Source organism: Salmo trutta, chromosome 8 (assembly GCF_901001165.1).
Source record: "Salmo trutta chromosome 8, fSalTru1.1, whole genome shotgun sequence".
Classification (NCBI taxonomy): Eukaryota; Metazoa; Chordata; class Actinopteri; order Salmoniformes; family Salmonidae; genus Salmo; species Salmo trutta.
Window position 1 is genome coordinate 8,045,903 of NC_042964.1, and position 25,147 is coordinate 8,071,049.

Sequence of the window (25,147 nt, forward strand, 5' to 3'; positions counted from 1 at the left end):
ACTTTCAATGTTGGATGCCACCTTTCCAACAAGTCAGCTCGTCAAATTTCTGCCCTGCTAGAGATTCCCCGGTCAACTGTAAATTATGTTACTGTGAAGTGGAAATGTCTAGGAGCAACAACGACTCAGCCACAAAGTGGTAGACCACACAACCTCACAGAACGGGACCGCCTAGTGCATTTCTGTGCTTCAAATTTGTGGCAACAGTTTGGGGAAAGCCCTTTCCTGTTTCAGCATGACAATGTCCCAGTGCACAAAGTGAAGTCCATACAGAAATTGTTTGTCGAGATTGGTGTGGAAGAACTTGACTGGCCTGCACAGAGGCCTGACCTCAACCCTATCGAACACCTTTGGGATGAATTGGAATGCCGACTGCGAACCAGGCCTAATCGCCTAACATCAATGCCCGACCTCACTAATGCTCTTGTGGCTGAATGGAAGCAAGTCCCCGCAGCAATGTACTAACATCTAGTGGAAAGTCTTCCCAGAAGAGTGGAGGCTGTTATTGCAGCAAAGGGGGATCAATTCCATATTAATTACCATAATTACCATAATTTTTGAATGAGATCTTTGATGAGCATGTGTCCACATACTTTTGGTAATGAAGTGTATCCTAGTTCACTAGTACAAGGAGGATAGTGGGGTGCTGTACACAGTTTCACCAAAACAGAACCACGCAATGACCAGGCCATAGCCGTGAGAAGTACAGTTTGGTAAAATAATTCTCACACACATTCTGGATGGGCATAGTTTAGCAGTGGAGAAAAGAGAGGTGGCGTTGTTACCACCTCCATTACTACCAAATAAAGAGAAGCAATGTTTTTAGGAGAAGCAATTTATAATTGGCTCTTTTTCTCTCTCTCACACTTCAAATGCAATAACACTCTTATTCGGGAAAGAATGAGATTGAGTGCCCACTTTAAATCTGCAGGGAAGTTATATGAAGGATAGGACGTGGAACGGTTGCAGTCTGAACTGAGACAGGGTTGCCTTTGTGAGAAGAATGCAACTACCCATTTAGGCACTAGGGGGTGGTGTTACTCTGTTTATAAATCCCAGATACAGGTACTTGAGTTGAGCTGAAATGAAGCATGTGGGAAAATCCTCTTTCATTCACCATTATTTACATGAAATCCTTGTTAATATGTCTCCTTTCATCATACAACAATGTATAAGAATGCTCTTTAATAATTCATATTTTAATCATTTTTTTAAAGATGAAGTATTTGTGTAATTTTTTTGATGTTCTATGGTACTTGATGAGCAGGTGAGGTTGAAAGAGTGACACTTAGAATGGAATGTGGTTGTGTGATATTTCAGCACATTTACAGCATGTCACCTCCCCGGGTTAGAAAGCCATTGTTTGCCCCATGGTGCCTAAAAAGAAGTGGGCTCCTCTGCTCATCTAACATGAACTACAACTCCAGCCAAACCTCTCATCAAAACGACAAAATCCCACATTTCCGGTGCATTTCCTCTGTTAATTTACTAATAACAGTTTGACCCCAACACCAAGATAGCCCCTGGGTCAGAGGTCAACGTGAGTTCATTTCCCCAGAGACAAAGTCGTCGTCATGGAGATGGTGTGGCTGTCATTATTGAGCCTATGTTAGGCAGAGTTAGTGGTGGTATTTCTCCCAATATAATTTGTCTTGTGTACATAGATTTGTATATATGAACAACCTCTCACTGTATATAGTCCTTCACGTGAGTGTGAGTATTTTACACTGATACCAAAACATACACAGTCATTTTTTTTGGAGGTCTCCTCCTCCACTGAATCCTTTCATAACAGTACAATGACGCAGAGAGTTTCTCAATACCATTGCTTGCTTCTCATGTATCAGTTAGCGATATTTCAGTGTATAGCTAAGTATCATAGACTTTTAGATAGGCAACTTTCTGTTTTATCTATTGTTTAACTGGAAAGGATCTCTCATTATCAAATCTACATTGGTAAGTAGCTTTCCTTCCCTTCTCAAAATATCCCAAGATGTTTCATTTGCATAGTCATCTTGAAGAGTACAGTCTAGAGTGAAGTGGACCGTCTTCACACATTGGGCCATACAGACTTGCTAGGGATGTCTTGAATGAGACAGTACTAGTCTACAGACCAATGCTCAGAGTCAATCTCTAGCTTTCCAGTGAGTCAGTTACATTCATGATGATGGTAGGCCTATCTGATACACCCAGACACACACTGGCCTGACGGTCTGTTCTTCATGTTCTTTTGTACATATATATGCTTATATTTGGCTTGTTCTTAGTTTTCTAGATGTCTCGTCTGTTATTATGTCCACCCCTTGTTGAAGGGGGGTGGGGGGGGGTCAAGAGAATCCAATATATTTGTGAAGGAGATTCACTGTTGATGACTAAGACCATGTGAAGTTGACCTCACAGTTTTATTCATGTTTTTTTGATTTGTTTGAATTTTGTTAAATAAATGAAAAATGTTATGAAGTCCTCAACAGAAAGCGTAGTGCACTTAACCTGCATTCTGGAATAAATCACTCCCCTAAATCTACATGTTGCTTGTCATCATTGTATCTGCTCAATAAATATTTAACTTTCTTCAAGGGCTTGATGATTAGTTGACTAGTTGAATCAGCTGTGCTTGCTCTGGAATAGATCAAGTACATGGAATGTCTGGGGGGAGGTTGGATAAATGCTTTTTTAAACCTACCCAACTCACAGTAAATATGTACTTAGTAATGGCACACATGGGAATTTAACTAACAATCCTCCTGTTCCCAATACCTTGCTCCTTCCAACTGAGTGATTGGTATGTTCAAATCAAACTGAATGGTTTTCATCAAGTGAATAACTAACATGTCATCACCAATTAGAAGATTTGATTGGTTAAGAACTAATCGGTTCGAGCCACATCTCTTGTACTTTAATGAACGTTTGCAGAACTCTCGATGTCAAACATACAAAGAGAAGCATTTTAGGTGTGAAGGAGTTGGTGGCTCTGGTGTAAGGCTCTCAGCCCTGAAGCACAGGATGTAGGGTCATATCCAGGCAAGGAACTTGAGTGTGGTAGGTTTTTGTATGTTTCCTCAATTGTCGATGTTAAATATACAGTGCATTTGGAAAGTATTCAGACCACTTCCCTTTCTCAACATTTTGTTGCGTTTACAGCCTCGAAAATTGATTAAATAAATGTTTTTCCTCACAATACCCCATAATGACATCACAATACCCCATAATGACATCACAATACCCCATAACGACAAAGCAAAAACAGGTATTTATACATTTTTGCAAAAAACAAAAAAACAAAGCAGAAATACCAAATTTACATAAGTATTCAGAGCCTTTGCTATTAGTTTCGAAATTGAGGCCAGGTGCATCCTGTTTCCATTGATCATCCTTGAGATGTTTCTACAACTTTATTGTAGTCCACCCGTGGTAAATTCCATTGATTGGACATGATTTGGAAAGGCACAACCTGTCTATATAAGGTCCCACTGTTGCCAGTGCATGTCAGAGCAAAAAAAAAAGCTGAAGGAATTGTCCGTAGAGCTCTGAGACAGGATTGTGTCGAGGCACAGATCTGGGGAAGGGTACCAAAAAATGTCTGCAACATTGAAGGTCCCCAAGAACACAGTGGCCTCCATCATTCTTAAATGGAAGAAGTTTGGAACCACCAAGGCTCTTCCTAGAGCTGGCCGCACGGCCAAACTGAGCAATCGGGGGAGAAGGGCCTTGGTCAGGGAGGTAACCAACAACCCAATGGTCACTCTGACAGAGTTCCAGTGTTCCTGTGTGGAGATGGGAAAACCTTCCAGAAGGACAACCATCTCTGCAGCACTCCACCAATCACGCCTTTATGGTAGAGTGGCCTGACGGAAGCCACTCCTCAGTAAAAGGCACATGACAGCCTGCTTGGTGTTTGCCAAAAGGCACCTAAGACTCTCATACCATGAGCAAGAAGATTATGTGGTCTGATGAAACCAAGAATGAACTCTTTGGCCTGAATGCCAAGCTTCACATCTGGAGGAAACCTGGCACCATCCCTACGGTGAAGCATGGTGGTGGCAGCATCATGCTGTGGGGATGTTTTTCAGCAGTATGGACTGGGAATCTAGTCAGGATCGAGGGAAAGATGAATGGAGCAAAGAACAGATAGATCCTTCATGAAAACTTGCTCCAGAGTGCTCAGGACCTCAGACTGGGGTGCAGGTTCACCTTCCAACAGGAAAACGACCCTAAGCACACAGCCAAGACAACACAGGAGTGACTTCGGGACAAGTCTCTGAATGTCCTTGAGTGGCCCAGCCAGAGCCCGGACTTGAACCCGATCAAACATCTCAGGAGAGACCTGAAAATAGCTGTGCAGCGATGCTCCCCATCCAACCTGACAGAGCTTGAGAGGAACTGCAGAGAAGAATGGGAGAAACTCCTCAAATACAGGTGTGCCAAGCTTGTAGCGTCATACCCAAGAAGACTTGAGGTTGTAATCGCTGCTAAAGGTGCTTCAACAAAGTACTGAGTAAAGGGTCTGAATACTTATGTAAATGTGAGGTATTGTGTGAAGATAGCTGAGCGAAAAAAACCTATTTAATCCATTTTAGAATAAGGCTGTAATGTTACAAAATGTGGAAAAAAATCAAGGAGTCTGAATACTTTCCGAATGCGCTGCATATTAATAGATGTGTTGAACATGTGAAGGATGTGGTGGCACAGGTGTAAGGATCTCACCTCTTAACCACAGAGTTGTGGGAAGGTGATAACGGGTGGGGGTTAATGTTTGGGGGTACACCTGCCTGTGAACAGCAGTGGTTATGGGGGAATATTTGGCACTTATTTTAATATAGGCATGTTCTATTAAAAACGAAGCACCTATTTTTCCCCATAACCACAGTTCAGAAATTACATGGAGGGGGGGGAACCCCAGGATTTACCCACCCCTACTTATCATGCCCTTCTGCCTGCACCCGCCAGCCAACCATCCCTTCACGTCTTCCTTGGTTCAAACCCACAACCCTTACGGGGTGAGATCCTTACGCCAGCGCCACAGACTTCTTCAACACAATATGCACTTCTCTTTGTTTGTTTGACATTGACAGTTGCAGAAATATACACTAAAACACAAGAGATGAGGCTCAACCGACAACCGCAAGGCAGGTATCAAACCCCAAAGCCACCAACTCCTTCACTGTTGAAACACCTATCTATGACATCGACAATTGAAGAAACTAAAGAACAAGAGATGAGGAGCTGACCTCTTGGCTACAAGGCAGGGATTTAACCCCAGCGGCATTAACCTTTTCTCATTTGGGAAAATGTCTGTACTCTGACCTCTCTCCTACGAGGCCCGGAAACCGATAAGTGGTCGTGGAGTGTGTCAATTCATTAGAAGGCAAACAGAAGACTGTCCTCCCCTCCTTGATTGCCTAGTTTTAGCGAGGAAGCACAAGTGTATCTTACCGGAGTTAATTTGCAGAAGAGTTTTGAAATCTGCCACACCACCACCTGTTGTCCATTTCAAAACGACATGCTACTTACCTGTTTATTTATAACATCTTGCATAACTAGCTAAATGTGTTTTTAATCACTTTATACATGTATTTTAGGATTCCACCCTTTAAACGTCATTTGCCTGATGAGGCGCAATTGGAGAGTAATTTCAAACAACCACATTTTCGTCCACTTTCCATCTCCTCGATTACCTTTGACCTTTTTCAAAAGGAGGCCAGAGAGGATGCAGGAATTGAACAAATTCAATTGATAAAAGGCTGTTGCCCGTTCTGCACAAATTTGTGCAAGTGCAATGATTGGTAAGCTGCTCTGACAGCTGATGCGTCATTGATAACGGGGTTGTCATCCTCCATCGCTTCAGACCCATCCAGATGAATCCGATCAAATTAGACAATCCCCAGCAGACCTAAAACAGCAGTATTGCGTTTATTCCTGCATTGATGAGACTAGCACATTCTTGTTTCATCAGCTAGCAGTTAGCACGTTTTCATCGACTGTTTTCTTATATAACGTGAGCTCCACAAGTATTGGGACAGTTGTTGTTTTGGCGCTGTACTCCAAATTCACTTGTGTATTAAAGTAGTCAAAAGTTTAGTATTTGGTCCCATATTCCTGGCACATTAATGTGGACGCTACCATGATTACCTATAATCCTGAATGAATTGTGAATAACGAGTGACAAAGTTAGAGGCATAAATATCATACCCCCAAAAAATGCTAGTTTAAATGTGGTAGCATCCACATTAATGTAGAGGTGTTTAAAAACATATATTCTTATTTACTATAAAAGTGACACAATACATTATCTACCATTCAAAATAGTCTGAAACACAACCAAAACAGTTTGTAGAGTTACAAGCTTGATGTAATCATTGTGTGCTGGAAATATGGGACCAAATACTATATTTTTTACTACTTTAATACACGTAAGTTAATTTGTCCCAATACTTTTGGGACTATGTACAACATGTGCTGTAATTTCTAAATGGTTCCCCTGATATGGATGAAAATACCCTCAAATTAAAGCTGGCAGGCTGCACTTTAACATCTGTCATTGTATCACTTCAAATCCAAAGTGCTGGAGTACAGAGCCAAAACAACAATAAATGGCACTGTCCCAATACTTTCAGAGTATGTGGGTCATTTCTTTCAATGCTTTGTTTTTTGAGAACATACAGATTAATAACATTTTCATGGGGATATGAGTTTCATTTGGTCCGACTACACAGTTAACCAATTTTCAATAAACACAAGGCCTGAGAAAGGGAACATTTGTAAAGAGGTTTATTACTTTTTATATACAGCCGTTCGTCACCGAGTTGGCGACTGTCAATAGAAGTACAATGGAGTAGAAAAGTCTAAGGTGCAAAACAAACAATGTTGTTGTTTCTCCCCTACTCCCTTTACCCAATACACCCAACCCCCTCCCCACTCCACTCTCTTTCTCACCCCTCCACTCTTTTGTTGTTTCTCCTACTTCCTTTACCCAATATACCCCCCCTCCTCCTCCTCCCATCCCCTACTCCTCCCATCCTGTCCCCTCCGACAAAGCTATGTACAGGTACATTGGGTTCACATTTTCTGAGTGACATCATCTCTCTCTCGGCCCATTTCAGATTTGAAGTTGTTTAAACAGAGAAGAAAGGGTCCAAAATGGACTAGACGTGTAACTCTTTCTCCTCATCTCTCCCTCATCTTGTGGTGAAGAGCTAGCTCTAACTCGCAGCCTAGTGGGACTTTGGCCGGGATCCAATCCGATCGAAGGTTATAGTCATTGAGGCTTTTTAAGGCAATGTTCCCACGTTCGCGAAGAACCCATTCACGATAAACGCTGCATATGTCGGCTCAATAGCCTTTAAAACACCGCAATGCATTTAACCCGCGATGGGATTGAATCCCAACCTCAATCTGAATGAATAGAGAAGCAAAGAGGGATACAAACATGTACACTGATAACTTGAAAACAGCTGTTGGCGGCCATTTTTGTTACGCACAGCCTCATATTCCAACTAGGCCAATAAATGCACCATAAACCAGACGTTTTAAAGGTAAACGTGCCTTTGAGTAAAAATAGTAAAAACTTTGCTTGCTTGCAGTAGTACATCAACATGCTACGTCTCACCCCTACAAAGCACCGTGGTTAGATTACACTGAGCAGTGTGGATATGGGAATATTTTGCAGTGTGGATATGGGAATATTTTGCAGTGTGGATATGGGAATATTTTACAGTTTCCTTTAGATGTGGTAAAATCATTACCAAAAACACCATTAGAAATAAATTACATAAAAGTGTCTGTGGTGTCTGTCTGGTGTGTGTGTGTGTGTGTGTGTGTGTGTGTGTGTGTGTGTGTGTGTGTGTGTGTGTGTGTGTGTGTGTGTGTGTGTGTGTGTGTGTGTGTGTGTGTGTGTGTGTGTGTGTGTGTGTGTGTGTGTGTGTGTGTGTGTGTGTGTATGTGTGTGTGTGTACGTGAGACGTGTGTGTGAGCTGAAACGTGTTGCTAGAGTAGCAGCTGGAAGTTCAAGAATCCACAACCAGGTTACAGTCTCTGGTTGAAGCGGAGAACACACAGTATTTCTGACCATACTGCAAGGGCTTCTATTTCTAACAGTGTATTAATGATGGGGTTGGAATGTGCCTCAAGACATTTCAACACACACACACGCACACACATAAACTAACACACACATAAACTAACACACACACACACACACACACACACACACACACACACACACACACACACACACACACACACACACACACACACACACACACACACACACACACACACACACACACACACACACACACACACACACACACACACACACACACACACACACACACACACAGAGACAGAGACAGAGAGTGAGACCAGACCACAGGGTTACAGTGGCACCCCCTGGATGTAGAAGTGTAAATACAAGAGGCTACATTACTTGAGGTTGAGGACTTTTCCAACGCCAGTGGCCAAACTCACCAGAACACCACCACGCCTTAGTCTGACCTGCACTTTACTGAGTGGCCCACTCCCAGGCATCAACCACTAAGGACTAGGAGTACTGTAGGTGTATTGCTGGTTTGATGATTTGAAAATCATCTGGATTGCCTAACAGTGATACTAACGGCTGGATCCAGATGATGTGGACATTAGTGGCACAGTGCAGTTCCTGTTCTAAAGAGAGGGAGCTATACAATACAACAAGCATTAAATATTATCAACATAAATAATCACAAGGATGCTAGTACTTACCTAATAAACATTTACAAATAAATATGCACTTGATTTTGGAACCCCAAGAGTTGTAGAAACCAGATTGTTTTTATGTGATGGAGAAACAGGCAACAAGAAACTGTATGAAAGTGGATGTCAGCAAAAAAACTAACAAAAAAAACAAGATGGGGCAATACAAAAGTACACGACAGAGTAGTTCAAACATGACAATGGTATTACACAATAGTACGCTAGGAAAAGACTGCTAGTTCTTTATGTCCAGGAAATAAAGTAGACAAAAATCTGCATTGTCTTGATCGTCTCTCTGTTTGGCTATGCTTGTAGTGTACTCCTCTTCAACCTTCATCCCCATACGAACTGATTTAAATAAATATATACATTAAAATAAAATAAAAAGATAATAAGATAGGACTGTTGTGAAGAGAGTTGTTGCTCATGTGCCAGTCTTCATCTCCCATTCCTGCAACAAAGGGAACACTGAGTGAGTTGAGTGTGGATATGCAATTACACACAAATATGACAGTTACACGCAAATTCAGTACAGACATTAGACTGGGATGGGATGTGTGGCAATGGATGTGTGTGTGTGTGTGTGTGTGTGTGTCAGAGATGTGTGGTTTAACAGGTGAATGAGTGCAGAGGGTGTTTTGTGTGTGTGTGTAAATGCAGGTGTGTGTGTGTTTCAGAAGAGACTGATGGGAGGAGCTATAGGACAATTGGCTCATTGTAATGGCTGGAATGGAGTGGCTGGAATGGAGTGGCTGGAATGGAGTGGCTGGAATGGAGTGGCTGGAATGGAGTGGCTGGAATGGAGTGGCTGGAATGGAGTGGCTGGAATGGAGTCAAACGTTGGTTTCCATATGTTTGATGTGTTTGATACCGTTCCATTCATTCCAATCCGTTCCAGAAATTACAATGAGCCCCTCCTCCTATAGCTCCTCCCACCAGCCTCCACTGGTGTGTGTTCTCTGTAACTCTGTCCCACCTTAGCCTTCTTGAGGACATGGCCGCGGACGGCCGAGGGTTTCTGATTGGTCGTTCTGCGGAGGAGGGAGGCGCTGTTGACGGGCAGAGTAGAACAGCTCTCTGTGTCGCTGGTGTCACAGCTGGAGATGGGAGAGTTCTCTACGGTACGCCTCAGCAACACTGGGGACTGCACACACAGATACACACCATTCAGAGTCAGCAGCAACATCTGCAACAGCCTGTTTGTCATGAGTATGTTGGGCGTATTGACAGTGAAGAGACTATACATGACTGTTATCAAGCTGTACACAGTGAAGAGACTATAAATGACTGTTATCAAGCTGGACACAGTGAAGAGACTATAAATGACTGTTATCAAGCTGGACACAGTGAAGAGACTATAAATGACTGTTATCAAGCTGTACACAGTGAAGAGACTATACATAACTGTTATCAAGCTGTACACAGTGAAGAGACTATAAATGACTGTTATCAAGCTGGACACAGTGAAGAGACTATAAATGACTGTTATCAAGCTGTACACAGTGAAGAGACTATAAATTACTGTTATCAAGTAGAGGTCGACCGATTAATCGGAATGGCCGATTAATTAGGGCCGATTTCACGTTTTCATATCAATCGGTAATCGGCATTTTTGGCCACCGATTTGCCGATTTTTTTCTCTTCTTTTTTAAAAATGTTTCTGTTTCTTTAATTATTCTTTTTTGCACCTTTATTTAACTAGGCAAGTCAGATTAAGAACACATTCTTATTTACAATGATGGCCTAGAAACAGGGGTTAACTGCCTTTTTCAGGGGGGATTTGTTTTTGCAACCTTCGGTTACCAGTCCAATGCTCTAACCACCTGCCTTACATTGCACTCCACAAGGATTAACAGGCTGACTACTATAATGTGAGGGCAGCAAGAAGCAAAGGTAAGTTGCTAGCTAGCATTAGACTTATAAAAACTATCAATCTTAACATAATCACTAGTTAACTACACATGGTTGATGATATTACTAGTTTATCTAACGTGTCCTGCGTTGCATATAATCGATGCGGTGCCTGTTAATTTCTCATTGAATCACAGCCTACTTTGACAAACGGGTGTTGATTTAACAAGCGCATTTGCGAAAAAAGTACTGTCGTTGCACCAATGTACCTAACCATAAACATCAATGCCTAACAGGAATATTTAGACTTAGTCACCTGTTAGATAAAATACGGTTCCGTATGTCACTGAAAGAAAAAAACTTTTGTTTTTGAGATGATAGTTTCCAGATTCGACCATATTAATGACCCAAGGCTTGTATTTCTGTGTGTTTATTATATTATAATTAAGTCTATGATTTGATAGAGCAGTCTGACTGAGCGGTGGTAGGCAGCAGCAGGCTCGTAAGCATTCATTCAAACAGCCCTTCGCTGTGCTTCAAGCATTGCGCTGTTTATGACTTCAACCTGGGTGGGTATAATTTGTGGAACGTTCCAACAGGAATCTATTCCAAAAACTTTGTAAATAACAAGGTTTCCAAAAAACAACGCATACAAAGTTGTATAGCGGCAGAATAAGATACCGGGTAGGGAGTGGTCTATTTCATTGCGTTTTTCACTCATCACGTTTATTCCGAAAAATGTCTGTCCTCACATGTCTGTTTGCCTATGGACAAACATTAAGAATAAGCTACGTGGTGAGTTGATGCCTATTCGGCAGCTAGTTAGCTAGGTTTGTATGCGTTGCTACTTTGTATGCGTTGTTGGTTGGCAACCTTTTACTTTACGTTTTTTGGAACAGATTCCTGTTGGAACGTTCCACAAATTATACCCACCCCTTCAAGCCTATCAACTCCCAAGATTAGGCTGGTGTAACCGATGTGAAATGGCTAGCTAGTTAGCGGGGTGCGCGCTAATAGCGTTTCAAACGTCACTCGCTCTGAGACTTGGAGTAGTTTTTTCCCTTCCTCTGCATGGGTAACGCTGCTTCGAGGGTGGCTGTTGTCGATGTGTTCCTGGTTTGAGTGAGGAGAGGGACGGAAGCTATACTGTTACACTGGCAATACTAAAGTGCCTATAAGAACATCCAATAGTCAAAGGTATATGAAATACAAATCGTATAGAGAGAAATAGTCCTATAATACCTATAATAATATAATAACTACAACCTAAAACTTCTAACCTGGGAATATTGAAGACTCATGTTAAAAGGAACCACTAGCTTTCATATGTTCTCATGTTCTGAGCAAGGAACTTAAACATTAGCTTTCTTACATGGCACATATTGCACTTTTACTTTCTTCTCCAACACTTTGTTTTGCATTATTTAAACCAAATTGAACATGTTTCATTATTTATTTGAGGCTAAATTGATTTTATTGATGTATTATATTAAGTTAAAATAAGTGTTCATTCAGTATTGTTGTAATTGTCATTATAAAAAGAAAATAATCGGCCGATTAATGGGTATCGGCTTTTTTGGCCCTCCAATAATCGGCACCGGCGTTGAAAAATCATAATCGGTCGACCTCTATTATCAAGCTGCACACAGTGAAGAGACTATAAATAACTTATCAAGCTGGACACAGCGAAGAGACTATAAATGACTGTTATCAAGCTGGACACAGTGAAGAGACTATAAATGACTGTTATCAAGCTGGACACAGTGAAGAGACTATAAATGACTGTTATCAAGCTGGACACAGCGAAGAGACTATACATGACTGTTATCAAGCTGGACACAGTGAAGAGACTATAAATGACTGTTATCAAGCTGGACACAGTGAAGAGACTATAAATAACTGTTATCAAGCTGTACACAGTGAAGAGACTATAAATGACTGTTATCAAGCTGGACACAGTGAAGAGACTATAAATGACTGTTATCAAGCTGGACACAGTGAAGAGACTATAAATCTAGGTCAATGATCTTTTCTGCACAGGTTTGATTTAGTTTAAGTCATTTCAATTGAGATCGTTTTTTCTAGGCTAATTTACATAGAAAAAAATGCTTTTGTCTGTTCACTTTCAAGAGAAGGAAGCCATTGTACAGTACTGAGACTCAGCCATGGTTCATGGACATGGTAGAGACAGCCAGAACATGACTTAATGGTTCCTCTCTAGGTTTCTTCCTTGGTATCTGCCTTCTAGGGAGTTTCTAGCCACTGTGCTTCAGCCTCCGCATTGCTTGCTCTATGGTGTTTTAGGCTGGGTATCTGTAAGGCACTTTGTGACATCTGCTGATGTAAAAAGAGATTCATAAAATAAACGTGACCGAGGTCTGACCTGTGGGCTGGAGGTGCCAGACTTGGGCTCGATGGTGAGCCCCAGAGTGACTCCTCCGTTCAGGGCCTTCTTCAGACTCTCCTTGACCTCTGTCAGCTCCAGCTCCAGGCTCACTCTCTCGTCCTCCTTCAGCTTGCACTCGTCCTCCACCTTTTTCAGCCGCTCCGCCAGGGACCCAGCGGAACGCTTAGCTGCGTGAAGGAGGTTTTAGAATGGGTCACAGCACTACCATACACTCTCCGTATCTGTCCTACCTTTATTTGTAGTTTATTGAGAAGTCAGCCAGGATAAGAACATCTGACTCCCATCTCTCCCCCTGCAAACCCTTCTTCCATCCTGCACCCCTCAATCCTAAATAACTCCACCAAACACCACTCACTCCTAAACCTCCCATCATCTCTCCATTTTCCACCTCTCCCTCTTCTATCGACCTTGGTAGAAGCAGTGTGTGTGTGTGTGTGTGTGTGTGTGTGTGTGTGTGTGTGTCTCGGTCGTACCGGTGCTGGCCTCCATGGCGGTGCGCAGGTCTTTCCTGTCCTTCTTCAGCTGGGTCAGACTGTTCCTGATGTCCTGCTTTCTCTTTATTAGCTCCTCCTCTTTAGCCTGCAGCATCTTGGCGTCCGCCTCCACGCGGTTCTTACCGTACTTATACTGCTCTGCACCTACAGGACAGAGAGGAGAGAGGTGTTATATATACACACTACATGACCAAAACTATGTGGGCACCTGCTCGTCAAACATCTAATTCCAAAATAATGGGCCTTAACCTGTTGGGGCTAGGGGGCAGTATTTGCACGTCCGGATAAAAAACGTACCCGATTTAAACTGGTTACTACTCTTGCCCAGAAACGACAATATGCATATAATTAGTCGATTTGGATAGAAAAGACTCAAGTTTCTAAAACTGTTTGAATGGTGTCTGTGAGTATAACAGAACTCATATGGCAGGCCAAAACCTGAGAAGATTCCATACAGGAAGTGCCCTGTCTGACAATTTGTTGTCCTTCTGTTGCATCTCTATCGAAAATACAGCATCTGTGCTGTAACGTGACACTTTCTAAGGCTTCCATTGGCTCTCTAAAGCCGCCAGAAAGTGGAATGGGGTGTCTGCTGTCTCTGGGCAAAGTACAGCAGCTCTGTTTGTGAGTGGTCAGCCTGGGGACAGTGAGACTGGAGATGCGCGTTCACGAGACTTCTCCATTTTTTTCTTTCAGCCTTTGAATGAATACAACGTTGCCCGGTTGGAATATTATCGCTATTTTACGAGAAAAGTAGCATAAAAATTGATTTTAAACAGCGTTTGACATGCTTCGAAGTACAGTAATGGAATATTTTGAATTTTTTTGTCACGAAATGCGCTCGCGCGTCACCCTTCGGATACTGACCTGAACGCACAAACAAAACGGAGCTATTTGAATATAACTATGGATTATTTGGAACCAAAACAACATTTGTTGTTGAAGTAGAAGTCCTGGGAGTGCATTCTGACGAAGAACAGCAAAGGTAATCCAATTTTTCTTATAGTAAATCTGAGTTTGGTGAGGGCCAAACTTGGTGGGTGTCAAATTAGCTAGCCGTGATGGCCGGGCTATGTACTCAGAATATTGCAAAATGTGCTTTCGCCGAAAAGCTATTTTAAAATCTGACACCGTGATTGCATAAAGGAGTTCTGTATCTATAATTCTTAAAATAATTGTTATGTATTTTGTGAACGTTAATCGTGAGTAATTTAGTAAATTCACCAGAAGTTTGCGGTGGGTATGCTAGTTCTGAACATCACATGCTAATGTAAAAAGCTGGTTTTTGATATAAATATGAACTTGATTGAACAAAACGTGCATGTATAGTACAACATAACGTCCTCGGAGTGTCATCTGATGAAGATCATCAAAGGTTAGTGCTGCATTTAGCTGTGGTTTTGGTTTTTGTGACATATATGCTTGCTTTGAAAATGGCTGTGTGATTATATACTCTCCTGACATAATCTAATGTTTTCCCTTCGCTGTAAAGCCTTTTTGAAATCGGACAATGTGGTTAGCTTAACGAGAGTCTTGTCTTTAAAATGGTGTAAAATAGTCATATGCTTGAGAAATTGAAGTTATAGCATTTTTGAGGTATGTGTTTTTCGCGCCACGTGATTCCACTGGCTGTTGACTAGGTGGGACGCAAACGTCCCAACTTGCCCAGGGAGGTTAATACTGAGTTGGTCTCCCCTTTGCTGTTATAACAGCTTCCACTCTTCAGGGAAGGCTTTCCCCTAGATGCTGGAACATTGCTGTGGGGACTTGCTTCCATTCAACCACAAGAGCATTAGTGAGGTCGGAAACTGATGTTGCGCGATTAGGACTGGCTCGCAGTCGGCATTCCAATTCATCCCAAAGGTCTCCGATGAGATTGAGGTCAGGGCTCTGTGCAAGTCAGTCAAGTTCTTCCACACCGATCTTGACAAACCATTTCTGTATGGACCTCATTTTGTGCACAGGGGGCATTGTCATGCTGAAACAGGAAAGGGCCTTCCCCAAACTGTTGCCACAAAGTTGGAAGCACAGAAATGCACTAGGCGGTCCCGTTCTTTGAGCTTGTGTGGCCTACCACTTCACGGCTGAGCTGTTGTTGCTCGTAATGTAATTTTATGCTGTAGAATTAAGATTTCCCTTCATTGGAACTAAGGGGCCATGAAAAACAGCCCCATACCATTATTCCTCCTCCACCAAACTTTACAGTTGGCACTATGCATTGGGGCAGGTAGCATTCTCCTGGCATCCACCAAACCCAAATTCATCCGTCAGACTGCCAGATGGTGAAGCGTGATTAATCTCTCCAGAGAAGGTGTTTCCACTGCTCCAGAGTCCAATGGCGGCGAGATTTACACCACTCCAGCCGACACTTGGCATTGCGCATGGTTATTTTAGGATTGTGTGCGGCTGCTCGGCCATGGAAACCCATTTCATTAAGCTCCTGACAAACAGTTATTGTGCAGACGTTGCTTCCACAGGCAGTTTGGAACTCGGTAGTGAGCGTTGTAACCGAGGACAGACGGTTTATACGCTCCACGCGCTTCAGCGGTCCCATTCTGTGAGCTTATGTGGCCTACCACTTCACGGCTGAGCCGTTGTTGCTCCTAGACGATTCCACTTCACAATAACAGCACTTACAGTTGACCGGGGCAGCTCTAGCAGGGCAGTAATTTGCCGAACTGACTTTTTGGAAAGGTGGTATCCTATGACGGGGCCACGTTGAAAGTCACTGAGCTCTTCAGTAAAACCATTCTACTGCCAATGTTTGTCTACGGAGATTGTATGGCTGCGTGCTCGATTTTATACACCTGTCAGCAACGGGTGTGGCTGAAATAGCCAAATCCACAAATTTGAAGGGCTGTCCACATACTTCTGTATATATAGTGTACCTTCACACCATTAAACCCAAACAGTGTGGGGAAATGGGCAATGGAAGGGGAGAAGAGAAGGGGAGAAGAGAAGGGGAGAGGGAGGGATTAGGGAACAAGAGGGATTAGGGGGAAGGAGGGATTAGGGGGAGAAGAGGATCAGAGAGGAGGTGAGGAATGGAAGGAAATTACAGGGGATGAGAAGAATGATGAGAGGAATGGGAGGGGAGAACAGGGGATGAGATGAATGGGAGGGGAGAACAGGGGATGAGATGAATGGGAGGGGAGAACAGGGGATGAGATGAATGGGAGGGGAGAACAGGGGATGAGATGAATGGGAGGGGAGAACAGGGGATGAGATGAATGGGAGGGGAGAACAGGGGATGAGATGAATGGGAGGGGAGAACAGGGGATGAGATGAATGGGAGGGGAGACAGGGGATGAGATGAATGGGAGGGGAGAACAGGGGATGAGATGAATGGGAGGGGAGAACAGGGGATGAGATGAATGGGAGGGGAGAACAGGGGATGAGATGAATGGGAGGGGAGAACAGGGGATGAAAGGGAAGAACAGGGGATGAGAGGAATGGGAGGGGAGAACAGGGGATGAAAGGGAAGAACAGGGGATGAGAGGAATGGGAGGGAAGAACAGGGGATGAGAGGAATGGGAGGGAAGAACAGGGGATGAGATGAATGGGAGGGGAGAACAGGGGATGAGAGGAATGGGAGGGGAGAACAGGGGATGAAAGGGAAGAACAGGGGATGAGAGGAATGGGAGGGGAGAACAGGGGATGAAAGGGAAGAACAGGGGATGAGAGGAATGGGAGGGAAGAACAGGGGATGAGATGAATGGGAGGGGGGAACAGGGGATGAGAGGAATGGGAGGGGAGAACAGGGGATGAAAGGGAAGAACAGGGGATGAAAGGGAAGAACAGGGGATGAGAGGAATGGGAGGGGAGAACAGGGGATGAAAGGGAAGAACAGGGGATGAGAGGAATGGGAGGGAAGAACAGGGGATGAGAGGAATGGGAGGGAAGAACAGGGGATGAGATGAATGGGAGGGGAGAACAGGGGATGAGAGGAATGGGAGGGGAGAACAGGGGATGAAAGGGAAGAACAGGGGATGAGAGGAATGGGAGGGGAGAACAGGGGATGAAAGGGAAGAACAGGGGATGAGAGGAATGGGAGGGAAGAACAGGGATGAGAGGAATGGGAGGAAGAACAGGGGATGAGATGAATGGAGGGGAGAACGGGGATGAGAGGAATGGGAGGGGAGAACAGGGGATGAAAGGGAAGAACAGGGGATGAGAGGAATGGGAGGGAAGAACAGGGGATGAAAGGGAAGAACAGGGGATGAGAGGAATGGGAGGGGAGAACAGGGGATGAGATGGAATGGGAGGGAAGAACAGGGGATGAGAGGAATGGGAGGGAAGAACAGGGGATGAGATGAATGGGAGGGGAGAACAGGGGATGAGAGGAATGGGAGGGGAGAACAGGGGATGAAGGGAAGAACAGGGGATGAGAGGAATGGGAGGGAAGAACAGGGGATGAGAGGAATGGGAGGGGAGAACAGGGGATGAGAGGAATGGGAGGGGAGAACAGGGGATGAGATGAATGGGAGGGGAGAACAGGGGATGAGAGGAATGGGAGGGGAGAACAGGGGATGAAAGGGAAGAACAGGGGATGAAAGGAAGAACAGGGGATGAGAGGAATGGGAGGGGAGAACAGGGGATGAGAGGAATGGGAGGGAAGAACAGGGGATGAGATGAATGGGAGGGGAGAACAGGGGATGAGAGGAATGGGAGGGGAGAACAGGGGATGAAAGGGAAGAACAGGGGATGAGAGGAATGGGAGGGGAGAACAGGGGATGAAAGGAAGAACAGGGGATGAGAGGAATGGGAGGGAAGAACAGGGGATGAGAGGAATGGGAGGGGAGAACAGGGGATGAGAGGAATGGGAGGGGAGAACAGGGGATGAAAGGGAAGAACAGGGGATGAGAGGAATGGGAGGGGAGAACAGGGGATGAAAGGGAAGAACAGGGGATGAGAGGAATGGGAGGGAAGAACAGGGGATGAGAGGAATGGGAGGGAAGAACAGGGGATGAGATGAATGGGAGGGGAGAACAGGGGATGAGAGGAATGGGAGGGGAGAACAGGGGATGAGAGGGGAGAACAAGGGATGAGAGGAATGGGAGGGGAGAACAGGGGATGAGAGGGGAGAACAGGGGATGAGAGGAATGGGAGGGGAGAACAGGGGATGAGATGAATGGGAGGGGAGAACAGGGGATGAGAGGAATGGGAGGGGAGAACAGGGGATGAGAGGGGAGAACAGGGGATGAGAGGAATGGGAGGGGAGAACAGGGGATGAGAGGAATGGGAGGAGAGAACAGGGGATGAGAGGGGAGAACAGGGGATGAGAGGAATGGGAGGGGAGAACAGGGGATGAAAGGGAAGAACAGGGGATGAGAGGAATGGGAGGGGAGAACAGGGGATGAAAGGGAAGAACAGGGGATGAGAGGAATGGGAGGGAAGAACAGGGGATGAGATGAATGGAGGGGAGAACAGGGGATGAGAGGAATGGGAGGGGAGAACAGGGGATGAGAGGGGAGAACAAGGGATGAGAGGAATGGGAGGGGAGAACAGGGGATGAGAGGGGAGAACAGGGGATGAGAGGAATGGGAGGGGAGAACAGGGGATGAGAGGAATGGGAGGAGAGAACAGGGGATGAGAGGGGAGAACAGGGGATGAGAGGAATGGGAGGAGAGAACAGGGGATGAGCGGAATGGGAGGGGAGGAGAAAGAACCAACCAATGCTCATCAGAGTTCATAAACTGACCAGAAACCCAGTGAAGCCAAACCTGAGCCTAGAAATACCTATTAATCACCCAGAAGAGGGTAGGGTCCAACCCTTCTGGAGAATAATAACCCGAACCTCAGCCTAGAAATACCTATTAATCACCCAGAAGAGGGTAGGGTCCAACCCTTCTGGAGAATAATAACCCAAACCTCAGCCTAGAAATACCTATTAATCACCCAGAAGAGGGTAGGGTCCAACCCTTCTGGAGAATAATAACCCAAACCTCAGCCTAGAAATACCTATTAATCACCCAGTAGAGGGTAGGGTCCAACCCTTCTGGAGAATAATAACCCAAACCTCAGCCTAGAAATACCTATTAATCACCCAGTAGAGGGTAGGGTCCAACCCTGCTGGAGAATAATAACCCAAACCTCAGCCTAGAAATACCTATTAATCACCCAGAAGAGGGTAGGGTCCAACCCTGCTGGAGAATAATAACCCAAACCTCAGCCTAGAAATACCTATTAATCACCCAGAAGAGGGTAGGGTCCAACCCTGCTGGAGAATAATAACCCAAACCTCAGCCTAGAAATACCTATTAATCACCCAGTAGAGGGTAGGGTCCAACCCTTCTGGAGAATAATAACCCAAACCTCAGCCTAGAAATACCTATTAATCACCCAGAAGAGGTTAGGGTCCAACCCTGCTGGAGAATAATAACCCAAACCTCAGCCTAGAAATACCTATTAATCACCCAGAAGAGGGTAGGGTCCAACCCTGCTGGAGAATAATAACCCGAATAAGAAGCCTTAAACCACAGAGGCCACTGGAGCCTCTCCACACCACGAATGATGACTGTGTGTGTGTGTGTGTGTGTGTGTGTGTGTGTGTGTGTGTGTGTGTGTGTGTGTGTGTGTGTGTGTGTGCGCTCCTCACTAGCGCATCAGCCTTTACGAAGGACTGTATACTCAATCAAACCACCACTTGACATCGATACACCGATATGGGCCTATTTTAGCCTGAGATTAAACAAGGATTGGGTAACAGACCCTGAATCCAAAATGTCTCAGAAAGCGGGTTGAAAATGGTCGTAGATCAAGCATTACTGAATACACTCAGCCCTCCATCACCCAGATTAGCCTCACCAGTGACCACTCTGTCCCCTGGCCAAACAAGTTCATGCAGCTATTTGAATGAATGATAGTTTAGTCTGGATATGTAGTGACTGTCATCCACAAGGCTGGGTTTTTACGACGGACGGTTTCTAACTGTATTAGCCCCACCCAAAATATGTCTACTCCTGCTGCTTCACCAACTGTCAGTTGGGAATTCCGGCATTTTCCGGATTGTTGTGGTGTTCCAGTTTCCCTAGAAAGCGATCAGTGGTGTGTTTGACTGAGGAGTGGGGAGCCAGACTTAGTGTCTACTGAGACCAGGCTACTGCTGCATGTCACAGCCAGTGGCTGGTATAACGATGACTGGAAGTGACAGGCTAGCACTAGATGAAACAACATGCCAGTACTGGGTGTCATGATATGTAGACTGTAATGTACTCATGGAAATGTGTCTCTATCGCTGTGCCTCTCTGTTGCTTTCTCACACTTTCTACCTATATAGCTCATAAATGCTCACACACACACACACACACACACACACACACACACACACACACACACACACACACACACACACACACACACACACACACACAAATACAGAGACACAAACAGAAACACACACACACACAAATACAGAGACACAAACAGAAACACACACACACACACACACAAATACAAAGACACCAACAGAAACACACACACACACACACACACAAATACAGAGACACAAACAGAAACACACACACAAATACAGAGACACAAACAGAAACAGAAACACACACACACACAAATACAGAGACACAAACAGAAACAGAAACACACACACACAAATACAGAGACACAAACAGAAACAGAAACACACACACACAAATACAAAGACACAAACAGAAACACACACACACACACAAATACAAAGACACAAACAGAAACACACACACACACACACAAATCCAGAGACACAGACAGAAACACACACACTTACTGGAGTTGTTGCGTTTCACAGACGCTGTTCCATTGGTCTTCTTGGCCTGGTTCTTGTCCACCTTCTGTTTAGACGCTGTCCCATTGGTCACTGGGACCTTTTTCCCCTTCAGCTGATTGGTTGAGAAGGAGGAAGAGAGAACAACCATTCATAATCTGGTTGAAATGCACAGTCTTAAAACTGCTAAGTACAATTTGATGATAATGAAAAACCATGAAGTGAAAAGACAGTTAAAATGGCTACAAAAACCACTTCAATAAAAATCCACATTGTCCACCAAACTCCCCAGGTGGATATGATCATGAGAACTTCTCTGTGCACAGCTGTACAAACACATTTTAAGTTAAACATAACACAGTAATCCCAGCATTGGGCTAAACCAGTCCTACTGTACCGTATTACCCCTGTAGTGTGTGTGTGTGTGTGTGTGTGTGTGTGTGTGTGTGTGTGTGTGTGTGTGTGTGTGTGTGTGTGTGTGTGTGTGTTTGACTGTGTGTCTGATGACAAGGGAAGGTTCATCTGAGGACGGACACACACACACACACACACACACACGCACACACACACACACACACGCACACAAAAGCTCTGCTGGGAAACAGCAACTCCACAACACCATGTAATGCCTAATGTGTGTAACAGTGCTGGGTGCCAGGTCCAGTACACCTCAGGTTCATGTAGACCAGGGGTGTCAAACTCATACCATGGAGGGCCTAGTGTTTGCTGCTTTTTGGCTTTTCCTTTCAATTAAGACCTAGACAACCAGCTGAGTAGAGTTCTTTACTAATCACTGACCTTAATTCATCAATCAAGTAGAAGGGAGGAGGGAAAAACAGCAGACACTCTGCCTCCGTGGAATGAGTTTGACACGTGATGTTTTACAAATATAATGACATAATATGGAGGTGATGGTCAGTGTAAAGGTAAAGGGGCAGTGTGAACACACACACACACACACACACACACACACACACACACACACACACACACCCACCACAAGAGGAGAACCCTGTAAAAGCTGGGTGGTCCTCAGTGCTTGGACAGATATGCAGCCTAACACACGACAGCTATTTAATCCCCCTACTTCTCTCAGGTTAATATCAGGCCTCTAGCTAAGGTTTGCTAAAGAGTGCATGGTCAATGTCTCAGACCCTAACTTCTATACACTCAATACTGGAAAACCTATTTTACGAGGGGCTCAATATGCTTGTAACACCATTCCTCTGCATGGCCATGTTTGTAATCACATTACTAACAGACACACTACAGTAGGACTAAGCCAGCAGGGATTTTGAGGATAATGTCTGGAAACCTAGATTCTGGGTGGCCAGTATCAACACCATTATATTAAATCTAAGCATGTCTCTGCAGAAATAACACATGTAACAAGAATTCAGACTCAAATTGCATTATTTAATCCCTCTCCAATCCCCTCCTCTCTCCATACAGTATCCCTCTCCAATCCCCTCCTCTCTCCATACAGTATCCCTCTCCAATCCCCTCCTCTCTCCATACAGTATCCCTCTCCAATCCCCTCCTCTCTACATACAGTATCCCTCTCCAATCCCCTCCTCTCTACATACAGTATCCCTCTCCAATCCCCTCCTCTCTCCATACAGTATCCCTCTCCAATCCCCTCCTCTCTCCATACAGTATCCCTCTCCAACCCCTCCTCTCTCCATACAGTATCCCTCTCCAATCCCCTCCTCTCTCCATACAGTATCCCTCTCCAATCCCCTCCTCTCTCCATACAGTATCCCTCTCCAATCCCCTCCTCTCTCCATACAGTATCCCTCTCCAATCCCCTCCTCTCTACATACAGTATCCCTCTCCAATCCCCTCCTCTCTACATACAGTATCCCTCTCCAATCCCCTCCTCTCTCCATACAGTATCCCTCTCCAATCCCCTCCTCTCTCCATACAGTATCCCTCTCCAACCCCCTCCTCTCTCCATACAGTATCCCTCTCCAATCCCCTCCTCTCTCCATACAGTATCCCTCTCCAATCCCCTCCTCTCTCCATACAGTATCCCTCTCCAATCCCCTCCTCTCTCCATACAGTATCCCTCTCCAATCCCCTCCTCTCTCCATACAGTATCCCTCTCCAATCCCCTCCTCTCTCCATACAGTATCCCTCTCCAATCCCCTCCTCTCTCCATACAGTATCCCTCTCCAATCCCCTCCTCTCTCCATACAGTATCCCTCTCCAATCCCCTCCTCTCTCCATACAGTATCCCTCTCCAATCCCCTCCTCTCTCCATACAGTATCCCTCTCCAATCCCCTCCTCTCTCCATACAGTATCCCTCTCCAATCCCCTCCTCTCTCCATACAGTATCCCTCTCACCTCTCCCTTTGCAAATAATTGCTCTCTTTTGTTTTAAAGTTATTCGATGGAATTTAGATGGTGTCAATGACATTCGGGTCTATACAAGAATTGTCACAAGGGTCCCAACATCTTTTAGGTATGAAATTGTTCATCAACTTTGACTTTGAGGTGAAGTATCCCTTTGATATGAAAGAGAAGAGTTCAGTGTTAGGGAAGCATAAATGTTAGGGAAGCATAAATGTTAGGGAAGCAGTGGGTTAGTCACCTGAGCAACGGCTTTAGTGTTAGTGTTAGCCGAGGAAGAGGAGGAAGAGGAGAGGAGTTTGGATTTGACAGGGCCAGGGGTTTTGTAGTGGCTGGAGGAAGAGGAGGAGGAGGATGATGCCAGGCGACTGGGCTTGGGGGAGTAGCGGGCGGCCAGCTTGGGCGAAGGCATGTTCTCATACAGGTCAGGGTCAGTGTTCTCATACAACACCTCCTCTCTCAGACGTCGCCCTCCGGTGGCAGGGCTGGAGTATAGCGCCTCTGGGTCCTTACGATAGAGGAAGGTATGCAAAGAGGAGAGGAGAGAAGAGGAGAGAACAGAAGAGAAGAGGAGAGGAGAGGAGAGAAGGGGAGAGGAGAGAAGAGGAGAGAAGGGGAGAGGAGAGAAGAGAAGAGGTGGAGAGAAGGGGCAAGGAGAGGAGAGAAGGGGAGAGGAGAGAAGAGAAGAGGAGAGGAGAGAAGGGGAGAGGAGAGAAGGGGCAAGGAGAGGAGAGAAGGGGAGAGGAGAGAAGGGGAGAGGAGAGAAGGGGAGAGGAGAGAAGGGGCAAGGAGAGGAGAGAAGGGGAGAGGAGAGAAGGGGAGAGGAGAGAAGAGGAGAGGAGAGAAGGGGAGAGGAGAGAAGGGGAGAGGAGAGAAGGGGAGAGGAGAGAAGGGGAGAGGAGAGAAGGGGCAAGGAGAGGAGAGAAGGGGAGAGGAGAGGAGAGAAGGGGAGAGGAGAGAAGGGGCAAGGAGAGGAGAGAAGGGGAGAGGAGAGAAGGGGAGAGGAGAGGAGAGGAGAGAAGGGGAGAGGAGAGAAGGGGAGTGAAAAAAGGAGCCAGCAAAGGAGACGATAAAAGAAGGGGGGAGGAGAGGAGAAAAAGAAGAGAGGATGCCAGAGGGTTGATGTTGTTGTTACAGACCAGTGAGTTAGAGCAGGGGAACATACTTGAACGTTGCACAATCATTTAATCAGAGGGATGAGCATGGGAAAGAGGGAGCGAGAGAGGATGTGAAACAGAAAGATGTCCCTGATGCAAGCCATCACAATGCAGCATCCAGAATGGAGATACTGCACCCATTTCTTTTATATATACATATTTTGTTGGTTTTCTCAGTGAGTGTGTGTGTGTGTGTGTGTGTGTGTGTGTGTGTGTGTGTGTCTGTGTGTGTTTACCGTTCCATTGATGGGCACATCGTCATAGTGCAGTGCCATTCCAGAGGGACATGCGTAGCTGTTGGCAGGGTTGTCCAGATAAGGTTTGGGAGATACAGCACGTTTACTAGTGAAGCTGAGGAGGACACTGTGAGTTACTATACACGTAACAACACAAGGA

At 45.0% G+C, this 25,147-nt stretch overlaps 1 protein-coding gene across 1 annotated transcript in view; it reads right to left on the reverse strand.

The window, feature by feature from the left end:
* Positions 1–8,789: 8,789 nt before the first annotated feature.
* LOC115198127 (actin filament-associated protein 1) overlaps positions 8,790–25,147 on the reverse strand; it is a gene marked incomplete in the record, with an annotated part of 130,853 nt that continues 114,495 nt past the window's right edge. The window contains 7 exon segments of the mRNA XM_029759824.1: positions 8,790–9,181; positions 9,707–9,874; positions 12,965–13,155; positions 13,462–13,626; positions 21,245–21,356; positions 23,836–24,102; positions 24,988–25,102. Coding sequence (XP_029615684.1) covers positions 9,155–9,181; positions 9,707–9,874; positions 12,965–13,155; positions 13,462–13,626; positions 21,245–21,356; positions 23,836–24,102; positions 24,988–25,102 — 1,045 coding nt within the window.